Below are 12,404 nucleotides of genomic sequence, written 5' to 3'. Positions count from 1 at the left end.
TGATGGACAGGGAGGCCTGGAGTGCTGCAGTTCATGGGGACGCAGTTGGACACGACTGAGCAACTGAACTGATAGGAAAAAATCTAGAAACACACTGAACTGATAATTTCATGATAATTTTCTTCCCAGTACTGTAAAAGTTCTTATATGGAAGGTATATATGTAAATTGCTATGAAACTTTGGGATATATTGGAGGGAAGAAAAAACGAAAACCAGTTTAGGCTTATCTCTTATCAGCAGAAAACTTTTATTCAAGGACAAACCACATCCAAGGCCTTAACTTACAGACACAAACCAAAGTAGCCATTAAAGCATCAGATATTGAGGTACAAGACACAACGCGGGGAATGCTTCGCCATCACAGGCTGATGTCAAACTTGCTCCATCGACAGCTGAGCTCTGCCAGTGTGGGGGCGTGGTTGAGGGTAAGTGCTTATCTGCAGAACCGAAGGAGAACAGCTGTGCTCTACAAGTACTGAAGCATTTTATACCAGCATTGGGGGGGATATACTTTCACAATGAAGGGAAGAGGGGGAGAAGCAAAGTGCCCCCCACGGGGCATTAGGCCGCCTTGCAGAGGGCCACAGCGGAGAAGCGCACCTCCCCCTGCTCACGCTCAGTGAATTCTCTGCAGACCTTGGCAGCGTCCTGAGGAAGAGGAAAGTTGTGAATTAAGTTCTAAACACCAAACAGCTCAAAATGAACACTTCAAGGGAAAATTATCACTGAGACCCGCAAAGTGCACCCTGACCAACTTTAAACCTCCCAACAAACTTGAAAACCAGGGCTTAAGACAAGAGGGAAAAAAAAAAATCAGGTGATGGGAAAGACAAGGACCCACATCACAGACAGGGCTTCAGAAGCCCTGATGGCCACTCGCAAATGCTCTGTGCTCCTGCCACCTTGTGCTGGCTTTGACAAGTACACCCTCTTCCCCTCAAATCCAGACAGAAAATTCACTTCTCTTCATTAGGGAAAAGTAAACATTTTGGTGGTGGTATCATGTCCCACTCTTGCGACACTATGGACTATAGCCTGCCAGGTTCCTCTGTCCATGAGATTCTCCAGGCAAAAATACTGACTGGAGTGGGTTGCCATTTCCTTCTCCAGGGGAAAGTAAACCTTCTACAAAATTTAAATATCTGGCATTCCAGGTACAGGTAAATAATTGCCTAGATATTTAGGGAATGCCATGAATTACTAATTCTAAAACCCAGATTACAAAGAATAAGGACAGAAAATTGATCCCAATGTTAGCTGCTGAATGCTAGGGTTTAAATGTATTGGGATCAGAATATTGATCATTGTTCAATTTGTAAAAAGTCCAGTAGAAAGAGTCCAACCAAAATATTAAATGTAAGACCTTTAAGAGGCTATTGGATGCTCTGACAGAAAACAATCACGGAACACTAGTTCCCAAGGTCTAAAATATCACCAACCTGATCAGTTTTGGCCCTTAAAGCATCAACCATACCCTGGTTTTCTTCGTGCTTTGGAACCACTCAGAAAAATTGCAGGGGATCTAAAGTAACATTCTATCGGAATTTTTAATACATTGGTATTACAGACTGCCTTCCCCAAATCTACTTTCCTTTAGGACCCATGGTGTTCATTAACATTAAGGGTGTGCCTCTAAAGACAACAGCCATCTGCTACACACACTAAGCAGTGACCTAATTCACTCAAATTTAAGATGCCTGGGTTAAGTCTATGTATTTTCTCACCAGTTTAGCAAGTTTATTTGGAGTATAACCTAGGGCCTCCCTGATAGCTCAGTTGATAAAGAATCTGCCTGCAATGCAGGAGACCCCGGTTCGATTCCTGGGTCAGGAAGATCTGCTGTAAAAGGGAGAGGCTACCCACTCCAGTGTTCTTGGGCTTCCCTGGGGGCTCAAACAGTAAAGAATCTGCCTTCAATGTGGGAGACCCTGGGTTGGGAAGATCCCCTGGAGAAGGGAAAAGCTACCCACCACTCCAGTATTCTGGCCTAGAGAATTCCCTGGACTGTGTATAGTCCACGGGGTTGCAAAGAGTTGGACACGACTGAGTGACTTTCACTTTCACTTAGATAACCTAAAACATCTCTGACCATATAGGACCAGTCTTAGGAAAAGAATTCACACTAAGATGCTGGCTGATTGTAATATAGTTTTGTGTTTTTTAACAAAAAGGTTTTTACCTTCCCCACACCTCATAAATTCTACTCACAGAAGTTTTAGGTACTCTATGAAGAGTACATTTTATGGTACAGGCACACCGCATTTTATTGCACTTCACTTTACTGGGCTTTGAAGATACTGCATTTTTTTCTTTTTTACACAAATTGAAGCTTTGTAACAACCCTACACGGAGTAAGTCTACTGGCAGCACTTTCCCAGTGCATGTGCTCACTTTGTACGTGTGTCCCATTTTGGTAACTCTCATAGTATTTCAAACTTTTCATTAATATTAAATTTGTTATGGTTATCAGTGATCTTTGATGTTCCTATTGCAAAAATACTGACTCACTGAAGGCTCAGGGAATAGTCAGCCAATTCTTGGCAGTATTTTAAATTAAGCTATGTATATATTTTTTTAGACATAATGCTATTGCACACTTAAACATGGTTTTTATATACACTGGGAAGCCAAAAAATTCAACTCTTATGATACCCACTTTATTGTGATGGTCTGGAACTGAACCCACAATGTGAGGCGTGCCTGTGTTAGCATAACCTTAGATAGGAGTTAAGTATGCACCTGGGAAACTTTATTAGAAGGACCAGAGCCTTCAATCCAAGTAGGATGCAACGAGAATTACTGCCCCTATTCTTTTTCTCCCCCATAAGTGAATCCTGACTCTCATGCAAACCCTCATCCTGTTTCTCTAGGTCTAGTTCTCATTCCGTATCACCATTCTCAGGTACCCCTGGTATATCCAAGAATTAGCTCTGACTGATCTCAGGTGTATATGAAAGCTGGCCAGAGAAAGGGACCCTCCCTCCAAGAATGGCATCACTTGGTCCACTAACACCTTGAGGTCACCAGGCCTATGGCATTCCAAAGACAGGTCTATTATAAAGGCAGTATTGTAGAGTGGCTAAGAGCACAGACAGCCCAACTACCTGAAGCTTGATTCTACAGTTTGTCATTGACCGTGGGCATCACTCACCTCTGCACTTCAGCTTCCTCACCTGTAAAATGAGAGTGACTACCTCACAGCATCATTGAAAGGACTGTGAAACAGGTAATTAACGTAGTACAGCATCTAGCCTGGAGTCGGCAAACTGCAATGTGTGGGCCAAATCCAGCCTGCTGCCTATTTTTGTGAATAAAGTTTAAGTGGAACACAGCCATACACATTCATTTAGACACTGCCTATGGGCTTGCCTTGGAGCTGTCACAGAAGAACTGAATACATGCAACAGAGCCCATATGCCACAGGAAGCCTAAAATATTTCCTGGCTCGTCACAGAAAAAGTTTTTGCCAACTCCCTGTCTGCACATAAGCACACCAAAGAGTTTAGCTTTTATTACGACAAATGAAGAAGTTGTATCTTAACATCAAGTTCAATTTTATTACAATTAAGTAATTTTCCTTTATAAAAGCAAACTGATTCAACTCTAGATTCATTTTTAGGGTGAAGTGGACTAGTCTGCCAGCTCTGTTTTAGAATTAAGAGCTATCTGCAGTCACTTGTACCAGGATGGTTACATAGTGACCCTGAATCTTAAAGTTCTTTTCAGGCATGTTGTGAATTTGCTTCTTTTGACCTGTTAACAGTGGAGTGGCCATGTGGGAAGAAAAAACTCAAAAGAGTTAACCACATAACCAGAATTCACAGGTCAAGACTGACCCACACTCAGCTGTCAGAGACGGATTAGGCAAGGCTTGGGTTGCTGTTCCTTGAGTCTGAGTCAGTGGCTATGATGTAATCTGACAAAGGGACAATGGTCACCTTAATCCCACAGGGAGTAAGCAATAACTTTCAGGCTAATTCTAACTGTGGGCTAAAGACAGAACACAAGACAGATTAATCAGGGCTGCTCTAAAGCACCTTGTTTAAAACCCTTTGCAGAAAATGAGGTAGATAGAATTACTAAGATGATCTTTAAGCCCTAAAGATTACTCTTATCCCAGATGATCGATGCTGGCTGTACTGAAAAAAGTTTGCATTTCAGAACAGACAAACTAGCTAACACAATGTGGGCCCCAGTGGAAATGGATGCCACAGATTACCTGCAGCAGCGAGTCCTCTGAGCTGGTGCCATGGTTCACTGGAAAAGGCATCCGTCCATCTGAAACAGAAAAGCCAGGCATGTCGGTTCTCTCTCCATCTATGTTTTCTGGCCACTGTGCTTGTGCCACTTAAAGGCAAGCTTTAGATTCTTCCAAATACAACTACCACTCCCACTGAGGGAAGGCTGCCTACAAACAGGCTGGAAATGAGGGTCAAGTTTTCCTAGTATCCATCCCAGGCATTCTAATCTACAAGCGCCAAGACCACACAAGCCCAATCCAGTGACCTAACAGCAGGGCTTGTGCCCATCTCTCGAGAAGGACCACAGCACAGAAGTTAGATGCAGTCTGTAGGTACACGAAGGTGGAGGCAAGACAAAGGGATCTTTGAGATTCCATGTGTCCCTCAACAACTGCTGACTGGCCCCAAGTTTTCCTCACCCTTGCTTGCCCATATGTAGTATCCTGGCTTGAGATAACACAGCTGCAAGTCTTTCCCCATTAATACAAAGGGGATGACTCCTAAAACAGAGATGGATGATCTTCCTCATTGCCTGTAAAACCAGCTAACAGGAATTACCCCCAACATATCTAAATTCTTTTTACACAGATAGGTCATGTTTAAGTATTTATTTCCTTCTAAAAGTATTCCTTGTCTGAAAAGGATGATGGTGGAGACTATACTGGTGATGCTACAGTAGAAGGTAGAAGACAGAATCTGAATGCGTATCTTGAAGTGGCTGACCCATTCTCTTTACTGGTTTGTGACTAAATCCACTCATTCCACTGGTCAGCTGTCCGAGGGAGGTACTCTGGGCACAACAAGGGTTAAATGCCCCCGTAAGAGCTTAAAGATACAGGAAGTGCAGCCATAAAGCCCCACACCAGTACTCTAAGAGGAACTGTGTGTGAGAGAATGCATGCAGTTACATTAGACTCCAACAGTGAAACATACCAAGTTCATAGAGGTGGCCATCCACGTTGTTAAACAGAATAAAATGGAAGTTCACTTTGTCATCTACCTGAAGAGAATCAAGACATTTTTTTCGAAAATGAGAATTTTTACTGTATGATATACTGCATTTAAAAATAAAGCTGAAAGAAAAAACTAAGATATAAATGATGTAACATTGAATAAGTTTAAGGTGTACAATCTGTTCATTTGATATCTGTATTTTGCAATATACAATAAGCAGGACCTAATTTGTTAAAGTCCCTAAGTGGAATATGCTTGAACCAACTTGCCTATGTATTATTTTAAATGATTAGAGCTAATATCTATTTCCCATATATTAGGTTTTATTCTAAGACCATTAAAGTAGATATACAGTAATATCAGAACTCTTAAGACTTGCTTTTTACTGAGGAAGAAACTAAGACTTCAGGAGGATAAGCATCTCACCCAAGGTCAAGACTAGATAGTGGCAGAGCCAACTAGGGTTGTATAAACTTAAATCTAACAGTTGACTCGAAGGCTCTGTTATTATTGGTATACCTAAGTCATCTAGAAACTGTTAGTTCTTGCTGGTCTAGCTTGCTCTCCAAGTGACTAAGAGTATCTAAAATGCTTATTACTAAGAAGGGTGTTACTTACTCTACTAGACCCATTTGAGTCTACATAAAACATTATCAGCCTGAATTTACTCAAGACTGTGTCAACTGCCAATTAGCTATTTTGAGGAGCCATTTTTATGAACAGGTCTGGTCAAGGCATTATTTTGGTAGAACTTTCTGGATTCCTCGGCCTTGAGTAGACACATGTGCTGGATCCTGCTGAGAGGTTTTTGCACAGGTTTCTGGGGAAACAGAGGACGCCTGGACCACCTGGCTTTAACTTGTATTTACCCGACATTGGCCTTCCTGGGCCACGGCATCGTGGGCTGCCTGAATGGCCTGCGGAAAACACAGGACAGTTAGCACAGAAACCTCCAGAGTACTAAAAATCAATGTTCTAGCAGTTCTCTTCCTACCTCATTCTTTTCAAAGCACTTTGCTCTGTCTTCAGGGGACAACTTCTCTGTTTCAGAAAGAAACTGTTTCAGAACAGACCCATCCTCTGGGGGGAAAAAAACAAAAGCATCATTAGTACAGGTATAATGTGAATGGGTGCACATTTACTGCAGACAGCACATCCTTGTTTGGCAACCTGAAATTTTACCATGGCCTCAAAGGATGGGAATGAGCTGTCCCCTCCCCAGCCCCTTTCTCCAACCCCTCCCTTCTCACTGCATTCAAACCAGAGAACTCTCCCTTCTTCTAGGGGGTTCAGGCTCCTCCTTATATCTCCCTGGCTCCCCAACCCCTTCATCTTCCACTTCACCCTTATCTCTTTGATAACATCTGTTACAGCACTGATCCAACTGCAGCACCAATCTGTGAGATTTTTGATGCCATAAAGGCAGAACTGTCTTGTCTAGTCCTGTCATCTACAGCAGCTACCCATGCATAATGAATGTTTACTGCATACGTGATGCAGCATTCAAATCTAGTAATGGTTCTCAAACCAAGACTTATTTCAGGGCAAAGAAAAGCAATCTTAGTAATACGGTTATCCAGACAGACATCAACCTAAAGACCTGAAATGCAAAGCACCTAACAGCTGGCCTAGAACAGCTGACTAGCCGATGGTTGGTGTCAACACTGTGTCATTGCTCAGTGAGTACGAAGCCAACAGCACCTCGCGTTTCTAAAGACCTCGATTTGAATTTTCAGCTCTAAACGTTTCAGATTTGCTAAATACACACCATTCAAAATTCGGAAGTTACAGGAAACGTTTCATAACTTTATGAGGAGAACTATGACTCAGATTAGGCCTGTGGCACCATCAGGACCATGTCTACAGAATTACAGTATCTGCAGTTGCAGGAATACAACATTCTAAAGAAAATGATACTTACTGCAGAAGAAATAAAAAGGACCAAGCTACAATTTTTTAATATGACTATGCTGCGTCAATTATTTGAAAAAGCAGGTTCTAGAAGATCTGGTCCCTTTATGGCTGGATAACCCCCTGCTTTTTAATTTCAAAATTATACAAAGAGTAGAGTCTGAACCACAATTCCTTTGTTAAAAAAGTTATCTGACCTGCTACAAGCGACAGCATGGACTCTTAGATGAAGTTATTCAGTTCTCAGCCACCCCCATCCACTGTCTAAATCAGGAGTTGGCAAACTACTGCTGCCTATCTTTGTAAATAAAGTTTTACTGGAACACAGCCACATCCACTGCTTTACATCTTGTCTAAGGCTGCTCTTACTTATAGCACTACAAGGGCAAAGAACATATGGCCCTCAAAGCCTAAAAGACTTACTCTTTGGCTTTTAAATGTGTTGACCCTTGGCCTAAATCATATATAATGCCATGTATTTTAGCATTGTTAGCACTGTTAATTGAGCTTCTGACAACTTCAGGGCTAAGACTCATCTCTTCTATGTCCTCCACAGCACCCGCTGAAGGCAGGCTAAAACCCCTGACCCAGCTTTGTTCAGAGATGGATCATTCAAAGTGCTGGGCTGCGGCTATGCCCCTGCAGGATCTCCTGCTGCTTTAGGCCATGTTAGTTCTCCTGTTGCTTATGAGACACTGCACCATTAAACAAAGGTCCTAAAGGCTGGTATGTTATGGCTTAACATCAACTCTAGCTCTTTAGAATTGTTGAGACTAGACCAGGAACACATGACAATCATGACAATTCTCTGTCTGCTCATGGGAGAGCCCAAGAGTCTGACTCTCCAGGTGGAGGAAGCCATACCACGCTTCTTGGAAAATGAGCTTCCCTTCCTCAAAAGAGAAAGAACAATGAGAATTCAGCTGCTGATCCTATATGCATGAGTAGGTTTTCAAAAAAATTTTAAGGCAATGGCTTTGCTGAACAGACCCTTGGGAATGTTGGAAGGAAGCACTGCAGTTAACTGAAGATCAACTAGAGGGTGACTGGCCTCAAAACCCACTCACCGAACTCCAGTTTGTCCTGATTATTGGCCACTGCATGAATGAGTCCGATGGTTCCACAGGAGTTGCCAATGGTCTGCTTCATGAAGTACACCTTGGGACTGACTTCTTGTCCCTTCAGCTCTTCAATTTGTTTTTTCCTGAAGTTCTCATGCTGTGAGTTCAAGAAGACATTTTTACATCTCAAAATGCAAATGCAAAGAACAGATGGCAGCACAGTGAGTTCTAGTGCCTAAACGGAGACACAAGTGGGATGTGTGACCAGGAGTCTTGGTCCTAGGTGCTGGCTGGCACCCAGAGAATGGCCCGTCTGCCTCCCATACCAAGTCAGCCAGTGGGGTTCTGAGAGGTGCAGACACTCCACCCTGCAGCTGCAGTGCAGTAGCGGTCTTGAATTGTAGCCCAAGTTTGTCTAGACACCACCGCCACCTTTTAGCTTGAGATGGATGGTGTGCTGAAGTCAGAAAAACAGACAAGTTCGTTCTTTCCTTCCTTTTAACACCAACAACTGTATCTTACACACGCACTCCAATCAAGCGATGGTCAACTGAATGCCCAAGAACACCAGCTAGTTTATACTTCTTTATTCTTTGAAGTTATTCTAGTCCAAGTACATGTCACTTCAAAAACTATAGAAAGGAACGATTTAAAGAAATTAACTACTCCCTCATGTTTTTAATAAAAAACTGCCTGCAATGCAAAGACACGGGTCTGATCCCTGGGTCAGGGAGATCCCCTGGAGAAGGAAATGGCAACCCATTCCAGTTATTCTTGCCTGAGAAATCCCATGGACAGAGGAGCCTGGTGGGTTACAGTCCATGGGGTTGCAAACAGTCAGACATGACTGAGCAACTGAACAACAACTTTTAGGGAGGAAAGACAACTGGTCTAGCGTGCTGGATTGTGAGTTCACAAAAATTTCTCCTGAAAGAAATAGGAGACACTTGTTTCTTTGCCAATTATACACTACAGAAATACTAATTTTTACAACCAGTATAAATCGTACAGAACCCCAGAAGTATGTATATTTCTAATTCTAGTAGCCTTGCATTATTTTACATGGAATTGAAGTTTCAGCTTTGTCTGTGGTACTATCAAAGGTATAAGCTCTCTTGTCACATAAGATCAACTCCAAGTAGTAGGATGTTCTAGCATCATCTACTGTACTTGAATTGAGCTTCCATCGACAGTTAAGGATTTTCACTTTTCTAAAAAAAGATTTAATTTTTCGTAACGGGGTAGCATCATCCTTTATGGTTGTCTGAACTCCTGCATGGCGACACTTCTGTAAGTATTTCATGATCACTTAAAATGTTTTAGAAGTAGTCCATTTAGGATTTCATAATATTCTTTGACAAAATTAGATGCTTTCTAAATTAACATTAGCTTTTTGGAAGTCCACCTATAAACCTCAACTTGCTTTGAATCTGCTTCAGTATTTAGCCCAGAAGGTGTTTTGTGTTGCAAAATAGGCATTCACTGAATCTGATAGACTTAACTAGAGCTAAAGGAAAAAGTATCGCGCTCTCTCAAGCACAAAATGTTCAATCCAGAATGTTCTCTAACCAAGAGCTGCTTGATCCAGCAAAATGAGACCAGTGGGCTCTTGTAAGACAAATACGCTTCTCCACTGCCTCCCAGAGGCCTTGCATTTTGAGTGCTGTAGCTCAAAAATGCCCGAGTCATCATGGTTCCTCTATTAAGAAACCTCTGTGAGAGGCTCAAATGAGAGAAAACTGCATTTGATTTGATCTACAGGGAACATACTCTGACTTGCAATTATTTGGGAACTCCATTTTCACCGAAGTGAAAATTCAGTAACAAACATGTCGGTGGGATTATCCTAATAGCTTTTAATAACTGTTTTTAACCCCCAATACTTGGCCCATTGGAGGAACACCTGAACTTTCCAAAGGCTTAATTTATACTGAGATGTTTCTAGAATTGTCGCCTTAGGATGCTGCGAGTTAAACTCACTGTTTGGAATGATGCCCCATAGGCTAATGCCCCTGGAGTTTGACTTAAGCAAAATTCAACCACTCCTAAATCAGGGATCGAGTGGCAGCACTTTAAGACAGACAAAGCCATGCTCACAAGTGGGATTCCGTACAGCCAAGACAATCACCCTAGCCACCCTAGCCAATAATCAGTATTATATCTGATACTCAGTCTTTGAGGTACATCCATGCATACTTGCAGGAGGAAGACCATCTAAAGAGAAATGAAAAAGCATTTCCAAGACAGGTCTAATGTCCACCTGTTCAATAAGCTACAAGGTCAGAGAGCTAGAAGGTGATTTCCACACCGGAACCAGGCACAGTGATTAAGCTTTAGAAAAACAAGTAAGAGAGACTAAAAAAAAACCAAGTGTGTAAGTTGTAGGGCGTGGAGGTTTGGGAAGAAACCCCTGTATCCACTGAAGGCCCAGGCAGTAGAGGCGTAAAATTAAAGAACCTATTGTTTACTTCGGGTTTAGGCCCACCGAGATCCCTCCATTTTACACCAAGGAGGGAGTCTGAGAGAGAACCAGACAATAAAACAACAGATCACAGCCCTTAAAGGCAAACAATCGGCCAGCCACTCCTTGGCGTGAAAAGCTCGGAAAAGCCTAGGGTCAACCTGACTCACGAGTAGGATGAACAATCTTCCTGGATAATCAGGATGATGGAACCGAGATGCTGCTTCTCTTCCAAGTTTAAAGCAACGCTGATGGACACGAGACAAAACAATAACCTCAATAAACAGGACCCCCAGGGAGTAAGGAACCACGAAAGTGTGAATTCTCCCTCCATCCCCGACAAGGAAGAGGCAGTGTGCCAGGACTGGGCGGCCAGAACGGGAGGAGACCCTACACCGTCTTCAACGCCTCACTCGGGTTTGGGGGCAGCGCGCACAGCGCGGAGCCTGCGCACCCCGGGCCCCACGCCCTACCTGCGCCGTGAGCGGAAAGAGCAGCAGCAGCGCGCAGGCCGGCGCTGGCACCGAGCCCAGAGACTCCTCCTCCAGTCCCAGAACATCCTCGAAGCGCCACTGGCCGGCGACCCCCAGCCGGGTCAGCACCTGCGGAGAGGAAATAGAGCGGCCCGGTGCAGAGACCCAGAAGTGCGAGCCCCCGCCGAGAGGCGGACGGAGGCGGCGGGCGCGGGTTCCGCATCCTCGCGCCCCTACACGGGCCTGGGAGGAGCCTGGCCCAGCCCCGCCCCGCCCCCCACCCCAGCCGGGCGCAATGACACAGCACAAAGCGCGGCCCACACGTGGCTCCCGCGACGCCCGGGCATCCTAGTCCGCGCGCCCCGCGCCACGCCCTCGGGAGCTCGGCCTCGCGCTCGCATCTGGGCGCAGCCTCCTCCATCCCACCCACGACCGGTTTCGCAGAGTCACCGCCGCCCCCCATGCAGCAGCAGGGAGAGGGCGCCCGGGCCGCGCCCCAGCCCCCCCGCCTCTAGAGTGCGCAGGGGGCCGCTGGGTCTCCGCAAAACAGCCGAAGGCGCCTCGGTGCTCCCGGGGGGAGGAGGACAGAGGCAGCGCGAGACGTCACTCACTTTGTTCAGCATCTGAAAAGCAAATGCAAAAAAAAAAAAAAGCAAATATAAAAGCAGTCAGTGATACGCTACCTAGCGAGGGCTGACCCTCGGCCCTGCGCTCCCCGCCACCCCCGGGCAACCATGCACCTGACGCTCACCTCGGGGTTAATCTCCATTGGTTTGAGCTGCATCTTCGCGGACGTCGAAACGAACACAACCCAGAGAAGCGAAAAAACAGCGAGCGGAGCCGCCCAGGCTGCAGCTATAAGGCGCCGGCCTGACGCATTGTGGGTGCCTGCGCAGGGGGAGCAAAGGCAAAACCAAGCGAGGGGAAACGGTCAGTCGCCGCCAAATAGGCACGAATCCCCCCATGCGCAGCGCGGAGTGGTACGGCCTAGCCCCCAAACCTTGCAGTCTCACTTGCTGGTGAGATAATCTGGTGGTTGTGAAGATGGGTTTTGTTGGTAGGTGTTTCTTGCATGTGTGGAGCAGTCCTTTTGATGCAGTCTAATTTTTTGCGAAGTTTCTGGAAAACCACGCTTTCGACCATCCCAATTACCTGAAAGCTTAGAGTCTCTGAAGCATTGAGAAAAAACCCAAATTCAACAGGTATATATTTAATATGAATATAAATATGTCTTCCAAATCTAGCAGCAGTTTGCATTTGATCTTAAATAATTCATCCTCCATGTTAAATCAAACAAGCACC

At 44.6% G+C, this 12,404-nt stretch overlaps 1 protein-coding gene across 1 annotated transcript; it reads right to left on the bottom strand.

Moving 5' to 3' along the window:
- Nucleotides 1-217: 217 nt before the first annotated feature.
- UCHL1 (ubiquitin C-terminal hydrolase L1) lies at nt 218-11,940 on the bottom strand. The gene is made up of 9 exons (XM_019962648.2): nt 11,854-11,940; nt 11,714-11,725; nt 11,103-11,231; nt 8,175-8,325; nt 6,191-6,276; nt 6,066-6,113; nt 5,176-5,242; nt 4,221-4,279; nt 218-649 (listed from the first exon to the last, which is right to left on the bottom strand). The coding sequence occupies exons 1-9, from the start codon at nt 11,884-11,886 to the stop codon at nt 563-565; spliced, it is 672 nt and encodes a 223-aa protein (XP_019818207.2). The 5' UTR covers nt 11,887-11,940; the 3' UTR covers nt 218-562.
- Between the last annotated feature and the right edge of the window lie 464 nt (nt 11,941-12,404).

This window comes from Bos indicus, chromosome 6 (assembly GCF_029378745.1).
Source record: "Bos indicus isolate NIAB-ARS_2022 breed Sahiwal x Tharparkar chromosome 6, NIAB-ARS_B.indTharparkar_mat_pri_1.0, whole genome shotgun sequence".
Taxonomy (NCBI): Eukaryota; Metazoa; Chordata; class Mammalia; order Artiodactyla; family Bovidae; genus Bos; species Bos indicus.
Note: the sequence above shows the minus strand (reverse complement) of the source record. Positions and strands in the feature narration are given on the sequence as shown.

Excerpts from the sequence above, each read along its gene's own strand:
- UCHL1 (XM_019962648.2), bottom strand. The coding sequence starts at position 11,886 with ATGCAGCTCAAACCAATGGAGATTAACCCCGAG. Across the intron at positions 8,326-11,102 it reads TCTTTCCGCTCACGGCGCAG|CATGAGAACTTCAGGAAAAA; the intron begins GTAGGGCGTGGG and ends TTGAACTCACAG. Across the intron at positions 6,277-8,174 it reads TCAGGACAAACTGGAGTTCG|AGGATGGGTCTGTTCTGAAA; the intron begins GTGAGTGGGTTT and ends TTTTCCCCCCAG.